The 18,993-nt window shown below is 43.7% G+C and overlaps 1 protein-coding gene across 1 annotated transcript in view; it reads left to right on the top strand.

Moving 5' to 3' along the window:
* Positions 1 to 18,993, top strand: part of IGF2R (insulin like growth factor 2 receptor) — a 2,762,372-nt gene that overhangs the window by 70,160 nt on the left and 2,673,219 nt on the right. Inside the window, 2 exon segments of the mRNA XM_069606818.1 lie at positions 65 to 210; positions 18,294 to 18,415. Of these exon segments, the coding sequence (XP_069462919.1) occupies positions 65 to 210; positions 18,294 to 18,415 (268 nt within the window).

The following is an 18,993-nucleotide window of genomic DNA, read 5'->3' as shown; positions in this document are numbered from 1 at the left end:
CAATTCTGACGGATTAACTTGATGGTTAGACTATTTTTAATGTTGTGCTTTCTTTTTCATTTAGATACACGTGGGATGCTATTGACCAAGAGAATCGCATGCATTATAAAATAAATCTTTGTGATAATGTAGCGCCTGTGGATTGTGGAACAATAGCATCCAGTGCAATCTGTGCCCATGATATGGGCAAGAACACATTCCAGTCTGTAGGTGAGTATGACACACTCAGTGGCTCTTTAAGAACGCTTCAAGTAGTTGTGGTTGTGTGTGGGGAAGACCTATGTGTATATGGCATAATAAATGGCAACATTCCTTGGATCAGTTATGGATATTCTAAGAGTTTTATTTTAAAGGTGCTCTACTAAAATTTAAAACTGTGAAGTGTCTGTTCTTCTCATACATCCACTTGACAAACTTTTTCATGCATGCAACATGAACTGTTAAAGAGGAAAGCGCTTTGCTTGGGGCATTCAGCGGATCACCTAGCGCTGTGAACAAACAAAAAAATAGATGTAAACTTAATTGTTAGGGCAGAGTTCCAGTGTTTGCATTATTTTGCCTAACTTTGTGGGTCCCCTTTTAAAACCATTGCTAGCATTTAAGGTTTTTCAGGTTTGTTTTTGTGGTCAGAGGGACTTCTACTGCAGTCTATTTGCCACTGTAACCCCTTTTCAATATGTCCTGCCTTGATGGTTCGTATGGCTAGTAGGGCAAATATACAATTCAAGCACCCCATTTTTTTCCCATGATGTGTTGGAGGCTTGTGGTAGTTTTCCCTACGCAATGGTTTGTAGCCAATGTTTACTGTGTTCTTAGCTTAATGATATTACATGGTGTCCATCTGGGTATTGAGGTATTATTTGAAGTCATGCCCCTGGCTGTTTTGTTTTGTGGCCTGCCTTTAATGTGAGTGTGCCATGCGTAAGGCCTGAAATAGTAATTTTCCAGATATACGCTCATTCTGAGCTCATCCTGTCACCCTTTGTTTAGGTTTTGACCACTACAAACGTTTTAAGGCCCCACAGACTAATGTGAGGAGCTGGGAATGAGTCGTGGACACGGGATGCATGGTTTTGGCCAAATACTAAATACTTTTATTAAAATGAAAAGGGGTTGGGAAATGATTCTCTGTCCCTACTCTTAGAGAGGTTTCCTGACCTAAAATAAAACGAAGGGTCTGTCCAATGTCAAGATGTCCAAAGTAAAAAGTCCTGTGACCAAAGGACTATTCTGGCTCTTTTTAAAAATCAACTTGAGGGTGAAAAAGACATATTTATTTGGCTGGAAGTAGTGTACACATGTTCAAAAAGGAAATCTGTAACTCCAACACAAAAGTTCCAGGAGGATAGAGTTCCCTGTTCAGAGGGTGGTTCCCTTCCCCTGGTTTTCTCTTCACTCTGGTTTATACCTTCAAGAATATCTGTTCCTTAAGTTACTCTTGATCAACATCAAAACTGGTATATAAAACAACCTGTTAGTCTGTGTCTTGGTAGGATACCTGGTGTACTCTCCTGCCAGGCGTTCTCTCCTCTTTTCTGTTTCATCACAGCCTTTTGCTAGTGTTGATGTATCCTAATCGGGACTTCCTTAGGTGATGTATTTTTCACACTGTACAACTTGACCTTCCCTGGTACGCTTTCTTGCCAGGGCTTTCTTATATGAACACACTTGCAGTTTGCATCTGCCTGTTATACCCTCCTGCGAGGGCTTTCTTATGTGTGCCCAGCACACGTTTACAAACTTGATAGTCTTATATTTACTGCGTTCTGTTTTGAGTCTGCATGGTATACTACCCTGCCAGGGCTTTTCCTATAGTTGTACTGCATATACTTATAAATTTAATAGTCTCTTCTATTTATTTATTCAGTTCCGTCTCTTTAAGAAATATTCACTTGCTCGTTCTTACTCGTATACTTCATTCACTGTTTGCTTTCGCCAGGGTTGCCACTGCGCCCCGAATTATTGCTTCCCTTGAGTGGACTCACTGGTTCTCGTGGTGTTTCGGTTCTCCCATGGCAATCCTTTGGCGGCTCTTCAGCGGTTTGCTCTCGCTATCTCGCGCTCTCTCGCTGCTTCTGTGCCTGTCGCCATCTCTCTGTGCTTTGGTGGTGTGGAAGCTGCCTTTTGGGAATCTGCGAATGCTCAGAAGCCTTTCTTCTGCTTCTGACCTCCATGCAGCGTGCCATCCTCTGCAGTCAGCTCTCCTCAGCCTCTTCGGTTAGCCGGTTGGCTCCACAGATCTCGCATCAGCTCCACAGTCCTTCAGTCAACACCAAGAGGGCTGGAGTTCTCCAGCCAGCGTCTCCTAGTCAGCTGGTTTAATCTCCCGCCATCAGTCCTGTTCTTGCAACTAGAGCACAGCTTGTGCTCTTGGCCTCCATTGATCTTCATTATTCGGCTCATCTTCTTTCTTTCAGTATTTTTTTGTTTAAGGGAAGTCGGTTCTTGATTTGTTTGAAAAGTCTGGTTAAGTGTTCTTAGTAGACTTGAAAGGCGAGCTAGGTTTAGATGACTTGTATACAGAGTATCGGAAAGGGGTTTCCGTAACCTTCCTATGGGGGTAAAGGGAGGTTTGCCAATATGCCATTAAGGCATTGGAATGGAGGGGGTATCCTCAATCGGAAAAGGGGATACCCCATCTTGTCTGATATCCTGCCACTCCCCCGAAGTCCCCCCACTCCCCATGTGATCCTCCCTCATATAGCTAGCTGCCTTCAGGGTCAAGATCAGGTAGCTGCTGCCATCACCTACACATGGGGAGAGGTCGCTATTGTGAAACGAGTGATGCCACCATCGGATTCATCACACTTCCCAATGTACATCCTTTGCTGGAGTGCCTGTGTTTTTGGCCGTTTTCTAGCCACCCTGATTGGCTGGCCATGCAAGAATTGTGATGGATGGACTGTGTGGCAAGTCAGTAGACAGACGTGAAGACACTGTTCAACTTTACAGTTTTTATTAAATGAAAGGAAAGATTTCCTCAACCATTCCTTCAACTATGTTAGTTTTCCCGAAGCTTCAAAAAATAATAAACTGATGCTCGTTGGGATGTCTTGCATGAACTCAGTTCAAACCTATTTTACCCTAGTGTCTGGCCCTACCACTAATAACAAAGAAAACAAACTTAGTTTAGGAAAATATTACTCCCACCCCTTTTTTTCTTGGCTTGTGGTAGTTGGTTCCTGAACACAATCTTGGTTCTCTTTCAGGCCTCAACTGGTCTTTTTATCGTTTCTCTCTTTATAGAAATCGGGACTCTAGACCACCACACAAATGTCATTGTCAATTGAAAGTTTTACTCAATTAGAGTAGCAGGTCCTGTAAACTGGCTAGTTGTTTAGTACAACATGATTTGGACTTTGGTTTTGACTGTTTCTTGTTCACTCCTCCAGGATATTTGTCTTCTGGGTTATTCTAGCTTTTAACCCGGCGTTGATCTTCTGGCTCTTCAGCCAGTCTCAGCTTAACGCTGTTCCCCTCCCCCCCCCCCCCCTCACTGGGGTATCTGCTTTCTACCCCTGCATGGGCTATCCAGCCTCTTGGACCGCCTGGCTTTTGTATTGCTCTCACTGCCTTGTGCGGGATTTACTGTCTCAGCCGAGCATGGGCAAATCTGTTTCTTAAGCCATCTGACTTTCACTTTGCTCTCACTCCCTCGTAGAGCTTATTGCTGCCTCAAAGCCTTCCTCTCGCTCATCTCGGTCAGCTGCGTACTAGTGGTAGTGCTAGTCAGGGGAGGAGACTTCTTTGTGCTCTGGTCTTCAGCTTCAGTTAATCCTGTCTGCGACTGAAATTACTTTGGCCTTGCAGCTGCTGAACACTGGTATACCACGTCTCTGGTGGCTTGGTCTAGCGCTTGCTCAGAGGCCTGGAGCTTCTCTGTCTCTGTACTTTCCTGAGCTTGGCAGCGTTCTGCAGGCTCCGGCTTTCCTCAACCTACCACATCCTGTGTGTGGCCCTGCCTCCAGGATCAGACCTATCCTCTGCGCCCCAGCGCAGGCTTCCGCTTTGCTCCCTTAGGCTAGCTCTCCCCTTTCCTGCTTTGACCTCGGCTCTTACATTCCTCCCTGGAATGGGAGAGGAGACGCCACTGGCTCTGTGTTTCAGGCATAACAGAGTGGGGTCAGAAACCAAGCCATTCACTTTGAAAGGGCCTACTTATACTGTTCAATCCCATGTATCTAACAAACATTTGGGACTCTGCTTTCAAGTGAGGTGTAGTGAAATCTATACTTCCTGGTTTCCTTGTCACCTAATGGTGGGTCACCCCAATGAGATCCGGCTTGCCCTGTCTCCTAGGGGGTGTTCAGCATTGCAGGCCCCTTCCCTAATCCAAAAGGGAGTGGCCCCCTTTGGGGAGAAGGGATGAATTCCCTGAATTCGTCACAGCTAGCTTAGGTCGGCACATGCGTCGATGTAGTATCTGTGGGAGTCCATGTTGTCACAGATGGCCTTAATAATCTACTGAGTCTCTTTCTCTCTCCTTCTCTCGCTCTTTCTCTCTCCTTCTCTCGCTCTTTCTCTCTCTCGCTCTTTCTCTCTCTCTCGCTCTTTCTCTCTCTCGCTCTTTCTCTCTCTCGCTCTTTCTCTCTCTCGCTCTTTCTCTCTCTCGCTCTTTCTCTCTCGCTCTTTCTCTCTCGCTCTTTCTCTCTCGCTCTTTCTCTCTCGCTCTCTTGCTCTTTCTCTCTCTTTCTCTCTCGCTCTTTCTCTTTCCCTCTCTTTCTCGCTACACCCCTCAACCTTTTTTCCTTTTTTGCATGCACTCTGCTCGCTTCAGGAACACTGCTTCATTCGTTTTTGCCGTTTACATGTTATACCGATTCCTGCAAATGCATCAGGGTGTAAACCTTGGGTCGACTGCAGACACCAGATGCCACTTTCTGACCACCACAGAATTTGTCCGGGGGAAGGCTTGGGGTTGTCAGTCATGCTCCTTAAGGCATTTCAGGAGTGTGCTACAAAGCGCTTAACTTTTTCCACAAAGAGAAAGACATCCGACTGACCTGTTAAAAGGTTGATCAGTGCAGATTTTCATACAGAAGAACCTTCCCTGACCCGCAAGTATAAGAAGAAATGGTGCAAGAGGTCCTGTTCCCTTAGTGTTTCCTCCAGACATCAATTTTCTTTGTTGTCCAAGAAGTGAAGTCCATGTTTTAGGGACTCCTCTGAAGGAAAGGCACCATAGGTACCTTTCCCAACCCAATCGTCCACACCGGAGAAATGGCGACACCTTTCAGATCAAGATGTTGACATCTTTGCCATGGCCCTGGCGCTGACTGCTTCGGCCTTGGCACCATCAGAGTCCACTGCGCTCAGATGAGCTGGCAGATGCCCGCGTAAGGATCATTACCATACACTTTCCGGCTTGGTTGCAGCTCTTATGTTGAAGACCTATCGCTATGCCTCACCATTTCGTCTGCTGACGTCTTTCCTCTGGCGCCTGCTCCATCTCCTACAGTTTCAACCATGCTGAGGCTCCTCGTGAGTTGTTCCGCTTCCTAGGTGAGCATTAATGTAGAGGATAGATGACCTATTTGATGAGGGGTGGGGGGAGTAATCTCATACTTTTTGGCTTGAACTCGTATGCCCTACGGAGTCTAGATTTCCCAGAGGATAGTGCTTTGATAGAACTTGCCCCTGATTTGCAGGAGGCAACTGGGCTGAACACTTTCCTGGAGCTGGGCATGTTACATGCACCTACTCAGGAAAAGAGTATGGCTTCTTCCCAATGTCTGATGGCAAAGGTGGTGGAGACCTTAGGATTATAGGCACCCTCCAGGCCTAAAGTCAAATTTGAATTAACTGTCTTTCTTCACAAAGGTCCACAAAAATCAAATATCCTGTCATTCAATCCAGCAGTGGAGGAGGCCCCAGTGTTTTAGTTGTGCACTAAACTTGCTTCGGTCCCCACAATAGACCGGGATCTGTCAAAGCATAGGCCCGGCCCCCTTGGACCAGTGTCTTCTCTCCTCCTACGCCTCTACTGAGATTCTGGGGTTCAGGCTGCCACCCCCCCGAACCCCCCACCTCTCCTTGCCACATGACAGAGGGAGTAACGGGCTGGATGCTTGGGGAAGGAAGATTTTTTTGACTGGCAATTTGGCACCTATGGGCCATAAATGCCACCTCTGTCCTGGCTAAATTCTCGTTTGTCCTCTGGTCTGCACTGTAGTCTCATACCCCACTTAGCACCTGTCTGCAGGTGAGATGAGGGCGAGCTTTGAGGCCCTGGTCAATGATGGCAGGGAGATGTACAGAGTGGGATTTATTGGGTGATGGACTGGCAGCCCTCCTATCAGAGGCCTGCCATCAAGTCCATTTAATGCCTGGAGGTGGTGTAAATAGGCAACAGATCTGGATACTTTTACTTGTGCCACATTCTTGGTTCTGGATTTTTCTGCTTTTCTTGGGCCGGATTTTTCTGCAGGTTTACACTCTCAATAAAGGACCACGGAGCAGGGCTCTTTCTACACAATCCCCTATATTAAGCCATTTTTGGGGGGGGGGGATTGGGCAACAGTTTTCCCCATGCCAATTTGTTCCTGCATGGGATTTGAATGTATTGTAATGTTTCTTCAGGGCACTCCGTTTGAGCCCCTGCATTCTTGTTCTTTGTTTGCGCACCTTTAAGGTAATTTTCCTGGTTGCCATCACTTGGACTAGACTGAGTGAGCACCAGGCAGTGTTGTTAAATCTTACTATTTGGCTGAGGATCCGCAGAACTGAAAGGTGTACTAGCTATCCATCAAGTGGGGTAGGATGGGAGGGTGATTTGTAATCCTTTGGAGTAACATCCATCCGAAAGAACATTACTGAGAGTTAAGGATTTGGATATTCTATGGGAGAAGCTTTTATAAGACTCCTCAAAAGTGGCTTTGCTTTCCTCACCTCTAAGGCACCATTTGTGACTGTACAACTTGGGTTCCTGGAATTCTTGTAATTTCAAAGTGCTCCAGTTATTTACTGTACATTTCTATGTATACAATTGCTTCATTTCACTCTGTCTGATACATTAGGTTTGTGTTTCACTGTAACCTTTTCATTCAACATGTATTTGGGGTGAACATGTTATGATGGTACAGTCTAAATGTATAAAACTACAGTAAACGGTCAAGTAACTAGTATTCACCAACCTGATCTTCAGAAACTGCTTGAAGAAATGAGAAATTCACCTGGCGTCTCTCTCAGTGCCTGAAAGATCAGGCACAAAGTGAAATCGCCTGGGAAACCCTTGTGGGGAAGAAAACCCTTTGAAGCTAGTGAGCGCTGGGTGATGACGTCAGGAATTGTAGACAGCTGTGGCTTTCCCGATCGTGGTTTCCAGCGGGTCTGTGCTATAATGAGAGGTCAGTAGCAACTACAGATTCCAAGGTCTCCCTTTCCGATGTATGAATGAATAATGAGGGTTTACCCTTTTAGTAGAATACCGTCTGAGAACGGCACTGATGAAAGGGGGGGTGGAGTGAAGGGCTTCAGAAACGAATGCGGACCTTGAAGGTTTTAAATCAAAGCAATTGATTAAAGGAGAAGAAATCAGAGGAGAAATTATTAGAAGAGTAATAGCAGAATCTATTCCTACCGGAGGCTGAAAGCTTCAAAACTGTGTTGGAGCAAGCAGAGGCAGGTGTCGATGGTATACCGTAAGTTATGATGGGTAGTGTAGTTCGAATAAATGAATCCACCCTCACAATCTGAAGGGAAAAGAATGGTATTATCGGGAGGCTGGCAAAGCCTAGTGAGAGTACGAGCCTGACTCGAGGTACCTATGTTATATGAAAGATTACTGCCTCTGGGGTGTTCCAAGGATGATTCCGGAAACCGAAGAGGAGCGGTTCGGAATCGGGAAGGTAGAAGTCTCTATGAGGAAGTAAGCGAAAGTAGAATGAAGTTATGAAGACAGTAAGAATCTCGAAACAGATCCTAAGGTTAGTAATCCTAAATTAGTGCGAGACTCACAAAGCGTGACTGCTATGACAGTAGCAACACACTGTTGCTCTGGACACAGCGTTCGAAGTACAGGATCCGGGTGAAGGGGAGGAGCCACACCAGTCAAATCCTCTGCGAGAACTGCACCGCTGAGCTGCATAGCGGAGGCCATCTTGAGAGGGCGCAAATGCACCCCCATCACACTGCACCAGCGATGCCAAAGAGAACATCCACGACGCCTAGACATAACAGAACAGGTTACGCGCAAGACCCAGTATAGGGTTTGAAATGGCTGGGTGCTCTGAGCTATTTACTCCAGGAGATCCTGGTTGGCTTGAAACCAGGAGCTACTTTTGGCACCCCAGACCAACTGGTACCATAGCAACATGCATATGTGCCATCATCTTTGAGTTTTTGAGAATATTAATAAAGACACGTTAGGACACATGTTTGACGCATTTAAACTTAACAGATCATACATAATGAGCAAAAAGTTGGTTTGCATCTCTTGTGGAACTTATTTGCGAAGCGCTGCATATATTCGCCTGGTCCCCCAGCGGTAGCTCCTGCCTATTGGTTGATTCCTAACAGCCAGGTGCTGGTTTTAGCTTGTGCTCATTGACCCTTAATTTCAAACCATGCAGTATTGTATTGTTGAGCCTTATTTTATTACTTTCTTGTGATTCCATTTTTACGATCATTTCTAATACTCCAAGGTGTGGGTTACAAGTGCAATTTATACTACTGTTGCATTTTTAGTAATTCCTAGAAAGTCTGGTGTGTCTCAGGGCCTTGGATTGTGTAATGTAAGGGTGCAGAAGGAGGAGATTGACATACAGGTGGCATGGTTGTTGGCATAAACGTCCATTAATCCAGAAATAAAGGGAAAACCTACCTCTCTCTTGCCTAATAGGGGTTTCCCCTACCTCAGCTAAAATACTAAGGATTTGGTCCGGGCATCCATGCAAATCAAGAGTCCACTGTCCTGTGTCAAAAAAACGACTTATGTTCCTTACACTTGTAACAAAACTAAAGAGGTAGTGGGTCTTCTTGGTCCAGATGAATGGCTCCCTTCTTCTGGACAGCAGATCACAGTTCCAACTGTTAGGTGGGATCTTTACCTGAGGGAATGACTCCCTTCCCAAATCCTTTTCCAAGGCACAAAACAAAGTTCCACGTTGAAATGCTAAAAAGCAGTAGAGTTCTCGGTTCAAATTTAAAAGGTAGTTTCAGTTCAAACATCAACATTCCTTATTGCCCATAGTCATTTCTTCACCATGGGGTTCCATGGAGAATTCCTCCCTTCTATAGGTCTCTTTCTCTGTGTTTGCACAATGCCAGGGGAATTACTCCCTTCCCGCAGCCTTTTCTCAGGCTTTCTTTGCAGTTCACAATACCAGGGCGAATGACTCCCTTGCCCGTGCCTCTTTCTATGATATGTAAACTTTTCTCCAATATAGACTTGGCTTGTAGTCTTGTGGGTCATAGACCCGTAGGATCCTCTGCTGGTAGAGTGGCAGACCTGTTGCACTAACCTGCCAGCTACTGAGACTATGAAGATGACTGATGAACTTTCCTTCTTGCGGGTGCGAGACCCAGACCAGCACTGCTTTACATATTACATTAACAGCCTTTATCCGAGGCTATTTTCTCAGCCCTTCTTCCCAGGGAATCTTGGCCCTTCTTATCTGGCCCATTAGCCTCTCTTCTGTCCCCATCGGCTGGCCCATGTTGTCCCCTACCTTGTTGTGGGCGCTGTCGGTCCTGGCACTCGCCTGTGGTTGTGCATGCCTTCTGCTGACTTTGTTCCAGCTGCAGCAATTCTGCAGCTGCGGATTGCCTCTGGACTGCTCTACCAACGGTGACTGTGCAGTCCCTCTTCCTCAGTCAGGTAAATCAGCTGCTTTCCAGTAGGGAGAAGGGTCTTTCCACTTTTGACTCTCTGGAGACTCTTCACCTTCTCGCCTTGCATTCCACTCCGCATTGCTTCTCTCTGCTGCACCGCAAACTTGCTCACGGCTCCTCCAGGGAGGGCTGAGCTGTCTCTGGTAGGCGTACCGATCTAGAGCCCCTTCTCGTGTGGCTCTGCTTCCCTGCTTGATGAGGCCCTCTAAGGAGGGCTGAACTTCGTTCTCGTTTTCCTTCTTCTATTTTGAATGTGACTTTACCAATAGTTATTCGGGAGCCACTAGAATGTTCATTAGTGGTTCCAGAAGTGCTCCTCATGCTTCTGCATTGCCTCCTCATCTCAGTACCTGTCCTATAGTCCTCCGTTGGGTAGTCTAGCCTTTTCCTCGTACCAGTATTTATGGTTTTGGCTACATGACAAATGTACATGGGGGTTACAAGCAAAGGTGGGGTCGGTGAGGGGGATTGAAGTGGAGAATACTGTGTTCTTTCTGGATAGTCTCCCCTTTCCCTCGGAGTACCACTCCAGGGGGATTATCGGGTAGCGGCCTGAGCTCATGGGAAGAGGCTCTTCCACCCCCCCTGCCCTCCACGCCCCTCTTCGGGGAGAAGTGATGGCATACATACATTCATCACATAATTATACTACTGCTGGGCCTAGGAATCCCTTACCATCCTCCCTTTTCGTACTATGATGTATGCATTGGTGTTAATAGTGGGATTGTTACTTGTCACTAGCTTTACGAGTGGGTAGGATCTTTCTTGAGACTGCAAGTTTTATAATACACTATTGTATGTACTGTCATATCTAGTTTGTGTTTTTTCTTGGTGGTACTTTTAAATTTGAATTCTTGTACATGCAATACGCCGCTATGGTAAACTGTATACATAATTATATTTTTCAATGCATCTATTGCATGTTTTCTGATCTATAATCTATATGGGACTAACTGTAGCTAGCAGCTTCGACCAGTTGACCATGTTGAAAGGCAGAGGAGAGATCCATGAAGGCAGTATACACAGAATATGTGGGCAAAACCATCTTTTTTACTACCAATAAACATTGATTGACCACTTGCTCCTTGGTACTAACCTGCCTTCTTGAAACCAACTGTGTGTTGAAGCCAAATATTGACTGTTATGCGAGGCTGCAAGCCAAGCTCTCCTTGCCAACGTTTTTGTATTCTATTACATTTTTTTAAATAAATGTTTTAGTGACTATATAACGATGCAAAGCTCTTTATTCTTATTTGTGATGGGTTTTTAATGTTTTTATTTTTTGGTATTGTAATGTAATACATTTTTTTTTTTTTTTTTTTGTCTTTGTACTTGAAGGTTGCAAACCGAATACACATTTTTAATTGATTGCAAATGGTTTAACCTCTTTCTTTCCGGCTTGTGCACGACTAGGGTGGGCCTAAATGGTCAGCCTCCTGTATTGTGTACCCTGGAGTGAATTGAAACCAGTGGCTCATCCCTTTGCTGTTAGTTTGTATGTTACTAAATTGTGGTTTATCTTCTTAAGTACTTATTTGCATGTTTTTAATCCTGATATAATACTAAATATGTATATATATTTTTACAGTATATTTGGTGTGGTGTATTTTATTGTATGTGTCTAGGATAATTGTACTTCCGTACCAGCCCTTCTCCTAAGAGTGAAGCCTGACTTCTGTACCATGTTATCCACTAAGTTTTTCTGCTTTTGACTTGGTATATATATTTTCTGAGCCCTCACCAGAGTAAAGAAACCTGAACACGTGTTGATGAGGAAGCGGCACATGCGCTTCTCTGAATCAACTACATCAGGGACTCCTGCTCTGCCTATTTGTCAATGCTGTTTTCAAAACAGGACCTGCACACCTCTGTCTAGGTCCAGCCACCATGCACATCTATGTCAAACTGCTTACTATTCAACAAATTAATTCGAATCACTTGCTTCTCAACTAAAAGAATGAAGGAAGAATGAAGGAAGATTGAAGATGCTGTTTTCATGCTTGTGACCAAATTGAAACGCAGTGCAATGCGGATGACCTGTGTGCAGGCTAAGAGCCTGACTGTGCCAAGCCAATCTGCTTGAATCATGAACAGCCATGGCAATTGGTCCTTACTCGCCTCAATTATGCTATCTGGCCAAATGCAAGTGCCGAATACACCTGCAGCCTTCCTTTTATCACGCTCAAACTAATAGGAAGGTTTAGTGGTGAGGACAGGGCGGGTAGAACACAATCTGAGCTGTTACCAGGAGGAAGACGTCCTGGTGGGGGACTTGGTGTATGTCAAAAGACTCTGATATGTGGAAGAGGGTGCATATTCTGGTGTCATAAAGCTGTGATGATGATGAAAAACTTGAAACAAAGGGGGAACATTGCTGGAAAATCCCAGATCACATCTGGGGAGAGGGGGGGGGGTAGATGTGTTAGGCCGATGTTATGTATTTTAGGTACATAGTTTGTTGCTGTATCTTCTGTTGGCTTCATTGGAACTCTTGCGACGTTTGGTGTACAGGTGGCGCAAGAGTTTTGAGGTTCTGTTGGAGACTGAAAAAGAGAGCCAATTTTCTTGGTGACTGCTGCTTCTCCTGGGGTACAATTGAACCCTACCTGTATACTGATCTTGCAGAATAACGTTACAGCTGTGATGTACTTGTTGAGTCTTCAGTCTGCCTTATTTAGCTTGGACATGGAGGAAAATGTGTGTATGTTGGGATCAAAGACCAGCTGGTGACCAATACCGTTGCCTATAATAAAAAAAAAATGGCGCTATAAATGCGGCGTGTGGGCTACTCCAAGACTAACAAAACAATGTCTGGAGGATAGCAATGCCTCAAGAGCTAGGTTGAGTATTTTGACAAACAGCCTCTTGGGTGTCAATGGAACTCTTCCGCATTCCACCAGCCCGCCCCCCAGTTTTTCAAGGTAATGTGTAGTGTTATTTAGCTGGTAGGGAAGTGGACTCATTTTGGCAAATGGGGTATTTTCCAGATTGTTGTGCGGTTAGATATGGCTGGCTAATTCTTTGCATACAATGTATTTATTTGAGATTCCATCTAAATCCTACAGTATTTGTGCAATCAGCTAGTATTTTATTGTCATGTTTGTTTTTTGGTGTTTGATGCAGCCATTTTAAGTGATGGTGTTCCTGAGAAAACAAGTCTTGTGTTAAGGGTCTTTTTATCTACTTTTTTCAAGATGGTTGAGGCACGGAACTGATGCTGATGGTAGCTAACTTGGAGATCGAGCCAATCATGTTTGTGTCAAATGTTCTCCCTCTTAAAGGCTGGAGACGTTTATCTAGTTGAAGGGGCCCCTGAGGGACCCTCGAATGTGGAAACAAGGCAAAGTCACCACACACGAATAGATACGCCAAACATGAGGTTCCTTTCCCAAAATCTAGGGTTTATTGCAATACAAAATAGTCCCAGTTGGCCAAGTGGTCTCACGCCCCGCAACGTGTGTCTAAACAGACTTCAGGGGACGCAAGCAAGCAAACGACGTACATCAGTTACATATATACAAAAGGAGCACCTTACAATCAGCAATGACACAGTATGACACATTTGATACCACCCCAATTCATTTCCCTTTGAATTAGAGGCGATGATTGTGCAGTGAGACAAATATGGCACCTTAGATCACCTTATTTAGTAACAGGTTGCAATCTCCAGTTTTACAGACATCATTCTTTATTTGCGAGAACACAGCGTTTGTTTCTCATAGGCAAGCTGTGCGTAGGAGACTGGCGCATACCAGGCCTCCCAATCTCTAAGTTTCGATTCTCGCTCTGGAGGTCAGCCAGCTCTCTGGGCCTCACTGGGCTCAGAAAGGGGGGGGGGCCGTAAAGAAGAACATAATTCAACTCTTCAAATGCTAGTTTCGTACATTGCTATTCTTTCAAGAGATTCGCTGGCACAAATTTACTGATTAAATGCCTTGCTCCCTGTCTTCAGGGATATATGAGGGAGGGAATCGGGCATTTCTGTCTGGCTCTCCAGTGTAATGTTTCAACATGTTTTCGTAGCCTTGGACCATTGAAGCGAAATAATATCTACAGCAAAGCAGTTTTACATGAAGCAAAGAGGCAACGTTAAAGAGAACAGAGAGAACACAAAATGGGGATTCTAGTCATCTTAAAATGGCTGCACTCTAGCTGGGCCAATAGCTACGTAATAACTAATGAGCATGTATTCTTAACACTTTAAATGAGGCAATTGGTCCTCGGCCAACCAATTATCCTACATCTCCTTCCACTCAAGGGGTGTCCAGTTTTCCTGGACTGACATAGTGAGCTGCTTATGTGAGTGCTGATATACCTTCGTTTTGCTCAGGGAGATAAATGCAAAAGGGATTTGAAAATGTAAATTGTATTCGAGTCCAGAGTGGTTTCCATTTGACACAGGTCACTTTCACTAAATCCTCACTGGTAATTTTGTGTTTCTCATTATTGACTCCCTACTATATAGTTTGGATGTGTGGGGGAGCGGTGGGCGAGGCACGAAACGGTTGGGGGCGGGGGTGAACTGGGTTAAGATATGGTCTTGTTCTTATGACGACACATTCAAAATGTGTGATATAACGATCAACGTGAATTAACATTTTCCACCAAATGCTAGAACTCTTAAGATCAGATTGCATAATAAAAACAAAATAAACGTGTTCAGAAAGATCTGATTAATTTGCATCCAAGCTACAAGTACTCGAGTTTCCCCCATTTGTACAGTGCATTTATTTCCCCACTCGTCCTTTCTGGCATTACTCCTGCCCTTTTCTAGAACAGTGTTCCTTCTGTATTTGCATAAGCAACAATAAACAATATTTGACTTCCTCCTTTTGCCCTTTTATGGCTTCTCTCGCCTCCTCTTGCTGGTCGTTCCTCTTCCTTTTCAACCTGGCCAGTCATGAATCACTTTCAACCCAGGCTACTCATTTACAGTGTCCACTATCCTCCATTTTGCTGTGACCATTCAGCAACTAAAGAATGTGCCCGTTTTGGTGCAAGAGTGAATACAGTGATTAAGGGTATTGAATGTGTCATAATTTTTCCTTATTTGTGTCAGACGGACACATGTTTGCTCATCATGACCTCTTTTCCTGAGTATTATGCAGTCCCCTAACAGGAATTACTGTAGCAGTTGCATCGACAGTGCTTGGGCCTTCCTTACATACATTTAGCACTAGATGCAATTCCCTTGTCAACAGCGAGGAGGTTGTAGCCACATTCTAGCGGTGCTGGCTTATGGCTCCGTCTTAATCTGCTCATGATCTGAGTGAGATTTTCTCCACTCTAGTTCCTTCTTTCTGCCACAGCTAAATAAACACTGCTTTTGTTTCACTGTGCGACAAGCGATAGTAGTTTACGTCCAATCCAAGCTAGTCCCAAATTCTAGCTGTTTATTGTGTGGATAATTCAAAAAATTCTCTAATAGTTTTCAATTATATTTTTTAACTATTTATTTGAGCAATTTCAGAAGAAATATACCATGACATGATACACCTCTGACTTGGAGTGATCATTCTTTGCTTACTTACAGGATAAGTGGTTTAGAAAAAGAGGCCTGAAACCACGCCTTTGGTAGTATCAATTAATTCAGGGCAGTCAGAGGTAAAATGGGTTCCAAGACTAGCTAAGGAGAGATTCTGCCTCTAGAAAAAGATGGTATTTTTATGCTCTGCAGAGGGGGTTTCGGGAACAGTTCAGGAGGTCCTGGGCAGGTTAACTTCAGGTAGACATCTAACAAAATGAAAGGTGGGCCTCACACCTTTTGATCCTGAGATCCAGGCACACAAAAAGCAACTGCATCGCGAGGTTAGGTGCCTCAAGAAATCTCTGAGCCCGGGACATAAGGTAGAGGTCAAAAGACTAAGACAAATGTATAAAAACAGGGCCAAGGGAAGGAAATTTATGCTGTATATTAAAGACTCCGAACAAATGCTGGCCTGGATGGCAGGAAATAGATCGGAAAGATTCTGGGAATTAATAAAATCTCCTGGTAGACAGGTTTTTTTTGTAGGCGCAGGCAGTTGGTGATGGGTAAAGCTTTTTTCGGAAGCTTTTTTTCGGATTTGTATAGGGTCGAAGGGTTGGTCAGGCCAGTCATTTGGTCCCAGGTTGACTGGAAGGGGGTTTTCACATGGGATTTGGATGATGTGTGTTCCTTGATAAAAAGAAGTAAGGAGTCTAATTCACAGGGGCCAGATGGCTCGTCAAACTTGACTTATAAAGATGATTTGCTGGTCTGGTCCAGAGTACTATCAGACTTATTAAATAGTATTTACCAGTACCTGGTCTGCAGCTACTTTTGTTTTGATCTTCAAAGGTGGGGATAGGTCATCTCCCTTATATTACAGGCCAATCTCTCTTTTGGATGCTTCGAACAACATTTTTGCTAAAATGATTTTGAAAGCATTACAAAAGTGGGCAGCTCAATCAGATGTGCTGGATGTTTTTCAGTCAGGATTTCGGCAGGGACTGTCGCACATTGTTTGGTCCTTGACTTATTTGCACATCAAGCCAAAATTCAAGTGAGGCCTGTATTTCTAGCTTTTTTGGACATTGGTAAGGCATTCGACCTTGTAAACCGGTCCCTCTTGTGGAAAAAAACTACAGGCGTCTCCCGGCTTTGGTGGGGATCCTTGAGGCCCTACATACAGATACTAGGATTAGGGTGAGGCAGGATGCCTTTTGGAGGTTGCACACCCTGGATATACACGAATAGAGGTCTACGTAAGGGTGTGTATTCGCTCCTTTTCTTTTTTGTTTTTATCTTTTGGGGTTGGGAGGCCATTTGGGAAACTCGAGAACACATTCCCCCCCAAGACTGGGAACAGTTGTCATCCAGTATTTATTGTACGCAGACGATATTGTTCTGTGTGAAAATATATTACAGGATGCAGACATAACATTGGAAAAATTGAGTCTTACACTGAAAGTGGCGAAGTTAAAATGGTGCCTAAGTGTTTGGGTCAAGATGAGAGAAACTTTGGTGGACCATAAGTGTTCGGTGACCATTTTATGTGGATTTGTAAAAGCTTTAACGCCCCGGCCCCTTACTTGAGAAACACCAGTCAAAAGTCTATAGGTCCCAAATTCTAAGGTTCTGTTTGAACCTAGTACTAACAAATGAAATATTGGGGCGGCGACTGAAGATTGCACAGGACCAAAGACTGTGTTGCTATTGCAATATGCAGTTTGAAACATTGAAGCATTTGTGTATAGAGTGCCCAAAATTGGAAAATGCGAGGTCCCAAATTTTATCAGTAAATGTTTACATCACAAGATGATTTATGGAAGCGAATTTTATATTGTAATGAGTTGACCTTGACTATATATCTTTGAGTTTTTAAGGATAATTGATGTACATTTTTAGTAGAGCAACGAGTGTACTGTATATATGCAATCTGAACTGATTTAGACTCACATTTTTTAACTCTGATGTAAATGATAATGTATTGAAATGTTTGTGAATATTAATCATTTTTATTCTGTGTTAAAAATAGTTGTATTATGTAACACAATAAATAATAAGAAGAAGAAGAAATCTACCAGAGGGCCTCACCTACTGGCACAAAGTCTATGAATGAACACAAATTCAGCATATTTGTTCACTTTCATAAGCGAAGATGCATGTTACCAAACGTATTTTCCCAAGCAAACACTTCAAGCCGGTTTGGTATCACATTTTCATTCCCTGCAGTAGATCCTGAACCCGTTACAGCCCATTTTGAGATGACCCACCTCTGAATTTGTGTAATTTGGCAAAGTTCTCAAACAAAGCCAATATCCCCAGTAAATAACTGTTTGTGTGCAAGATAGCATTTTCACTTTATATTAAGCCTAGACTAGTAAAAACACTACCCTTGTCTTTGTACTATATATATATACTTCGTGAAAGATCTTGCATATTGTAAATGGGGGTGAGGGTTTGGGGGGGGTTGCTGGAATGTTGCGGCAAAGCCATCACAGGAAAGTCCTTACCGGTGCAAATGCTGGCATTTAGTAGCAAAGCTGTCACAGGTGTTTCCTTACTTGGGCAAATGCTCATATTATTTGGGGCAAAACAATTTCAGGTCTGTCTGTACAGGAGAAAATTATGGCAGTATTTGGACACAAACATTTGTGTTTTCTTACAGTGGCACTACTGGCATTTTTTCAGTCTATACTGTTTCTACAAAACTTTACAAGTAATGGCAAGGAATCGATTTTGTTTTATTGCACACATACTGCATGTTGATGCTGTGCAGAAGTACCTGTTTCTGTTGGCCCTCATTTGTTCCTGCTGGTAAAGCCTCTGATAGAAGACATTTTGCCAAATGAATGGAGAGTAATAATAAATAACTAGCAGAGAACATCTTTTTTTATGAATGCAATTATTTGGGGCCTGTTAGTGGCGGCATTGCCCCTTCTTATTTCATATAAACACCAGGTCGCTTGTTAATCACTTATTTATTCTTTCTCTGCAGGAGATGCAGCTTTGAAAACTAATACTGAATCACTTCTTATATTCAACACACTCCAGACTTGTCCAGAAGATAATCAGCATAAGATACAAAGTAACATCAACTTTATTTGTGGAAAAACTCTGGTCAGTAAGAATCATTTATATAACTTTAAAATATGTCTGAATATCCAGTGTTTTTTATTTAATATAAAAAAAATTTCAACTGAAACCTGGATTTCTTGTGCTTAGAAATGTGTTTGTTCGTTTGAACAGTGAAGTGTCTCGAGACTCTTTTCAGAGAAGATCTTTACACTATAGCAGGTCTTGAAAGACAATTCCATAAATTTAGTTGGAAAAGAAGTCTCCAATGATGGTATGCCTAAATCCTGATAACATTAGGCTAAATATGAATAGTCGCGTAACAAATTCTGTTAATTATCAAAGTAAAATTGATTATCTACGACTGGAAATTCTATCCTAGCACTCCGGCCCAAAGCTCTGAGTATTATATTTTTTCCCCTGACGTGTTTACCAGTTCTCCCTCCACCTCCCTTTAAATGTCCTTATGGGGCCTTATCAGACGTAAATGCCAGTGTGCATTCCTGAGAGACCTTTGATATTCAGAGTTCGAGTTCCCCAAGGCACTGTATAGGCTCCATTGGTTGATGGCTTTCTTGCTCCCCTTCTAGTGGGAAACTGCCTACTACTGGGTGCCAGACATT

This window comes from Ambystoma mexicanum, chromosome 4p (assembly GCF_040938575.1).
Source record: "Ambystoma mexicanum isolate Mex_15411 chromosome 4p, UKY_AmexF1_1, whole genome shotgun sequence".
In the NCBI taxonomy this organism is placed as follows: Eukaryota; Metazoa; Chordata; class Amphibia; order Caudata; family Ambystomatidae; genus Ambystoma; species Ambystoma mexicanum.
Note: the sequence above shows the minus strand (reverse complement) of the source record. Positions and strands in the feature narration are given on the sequence as shown.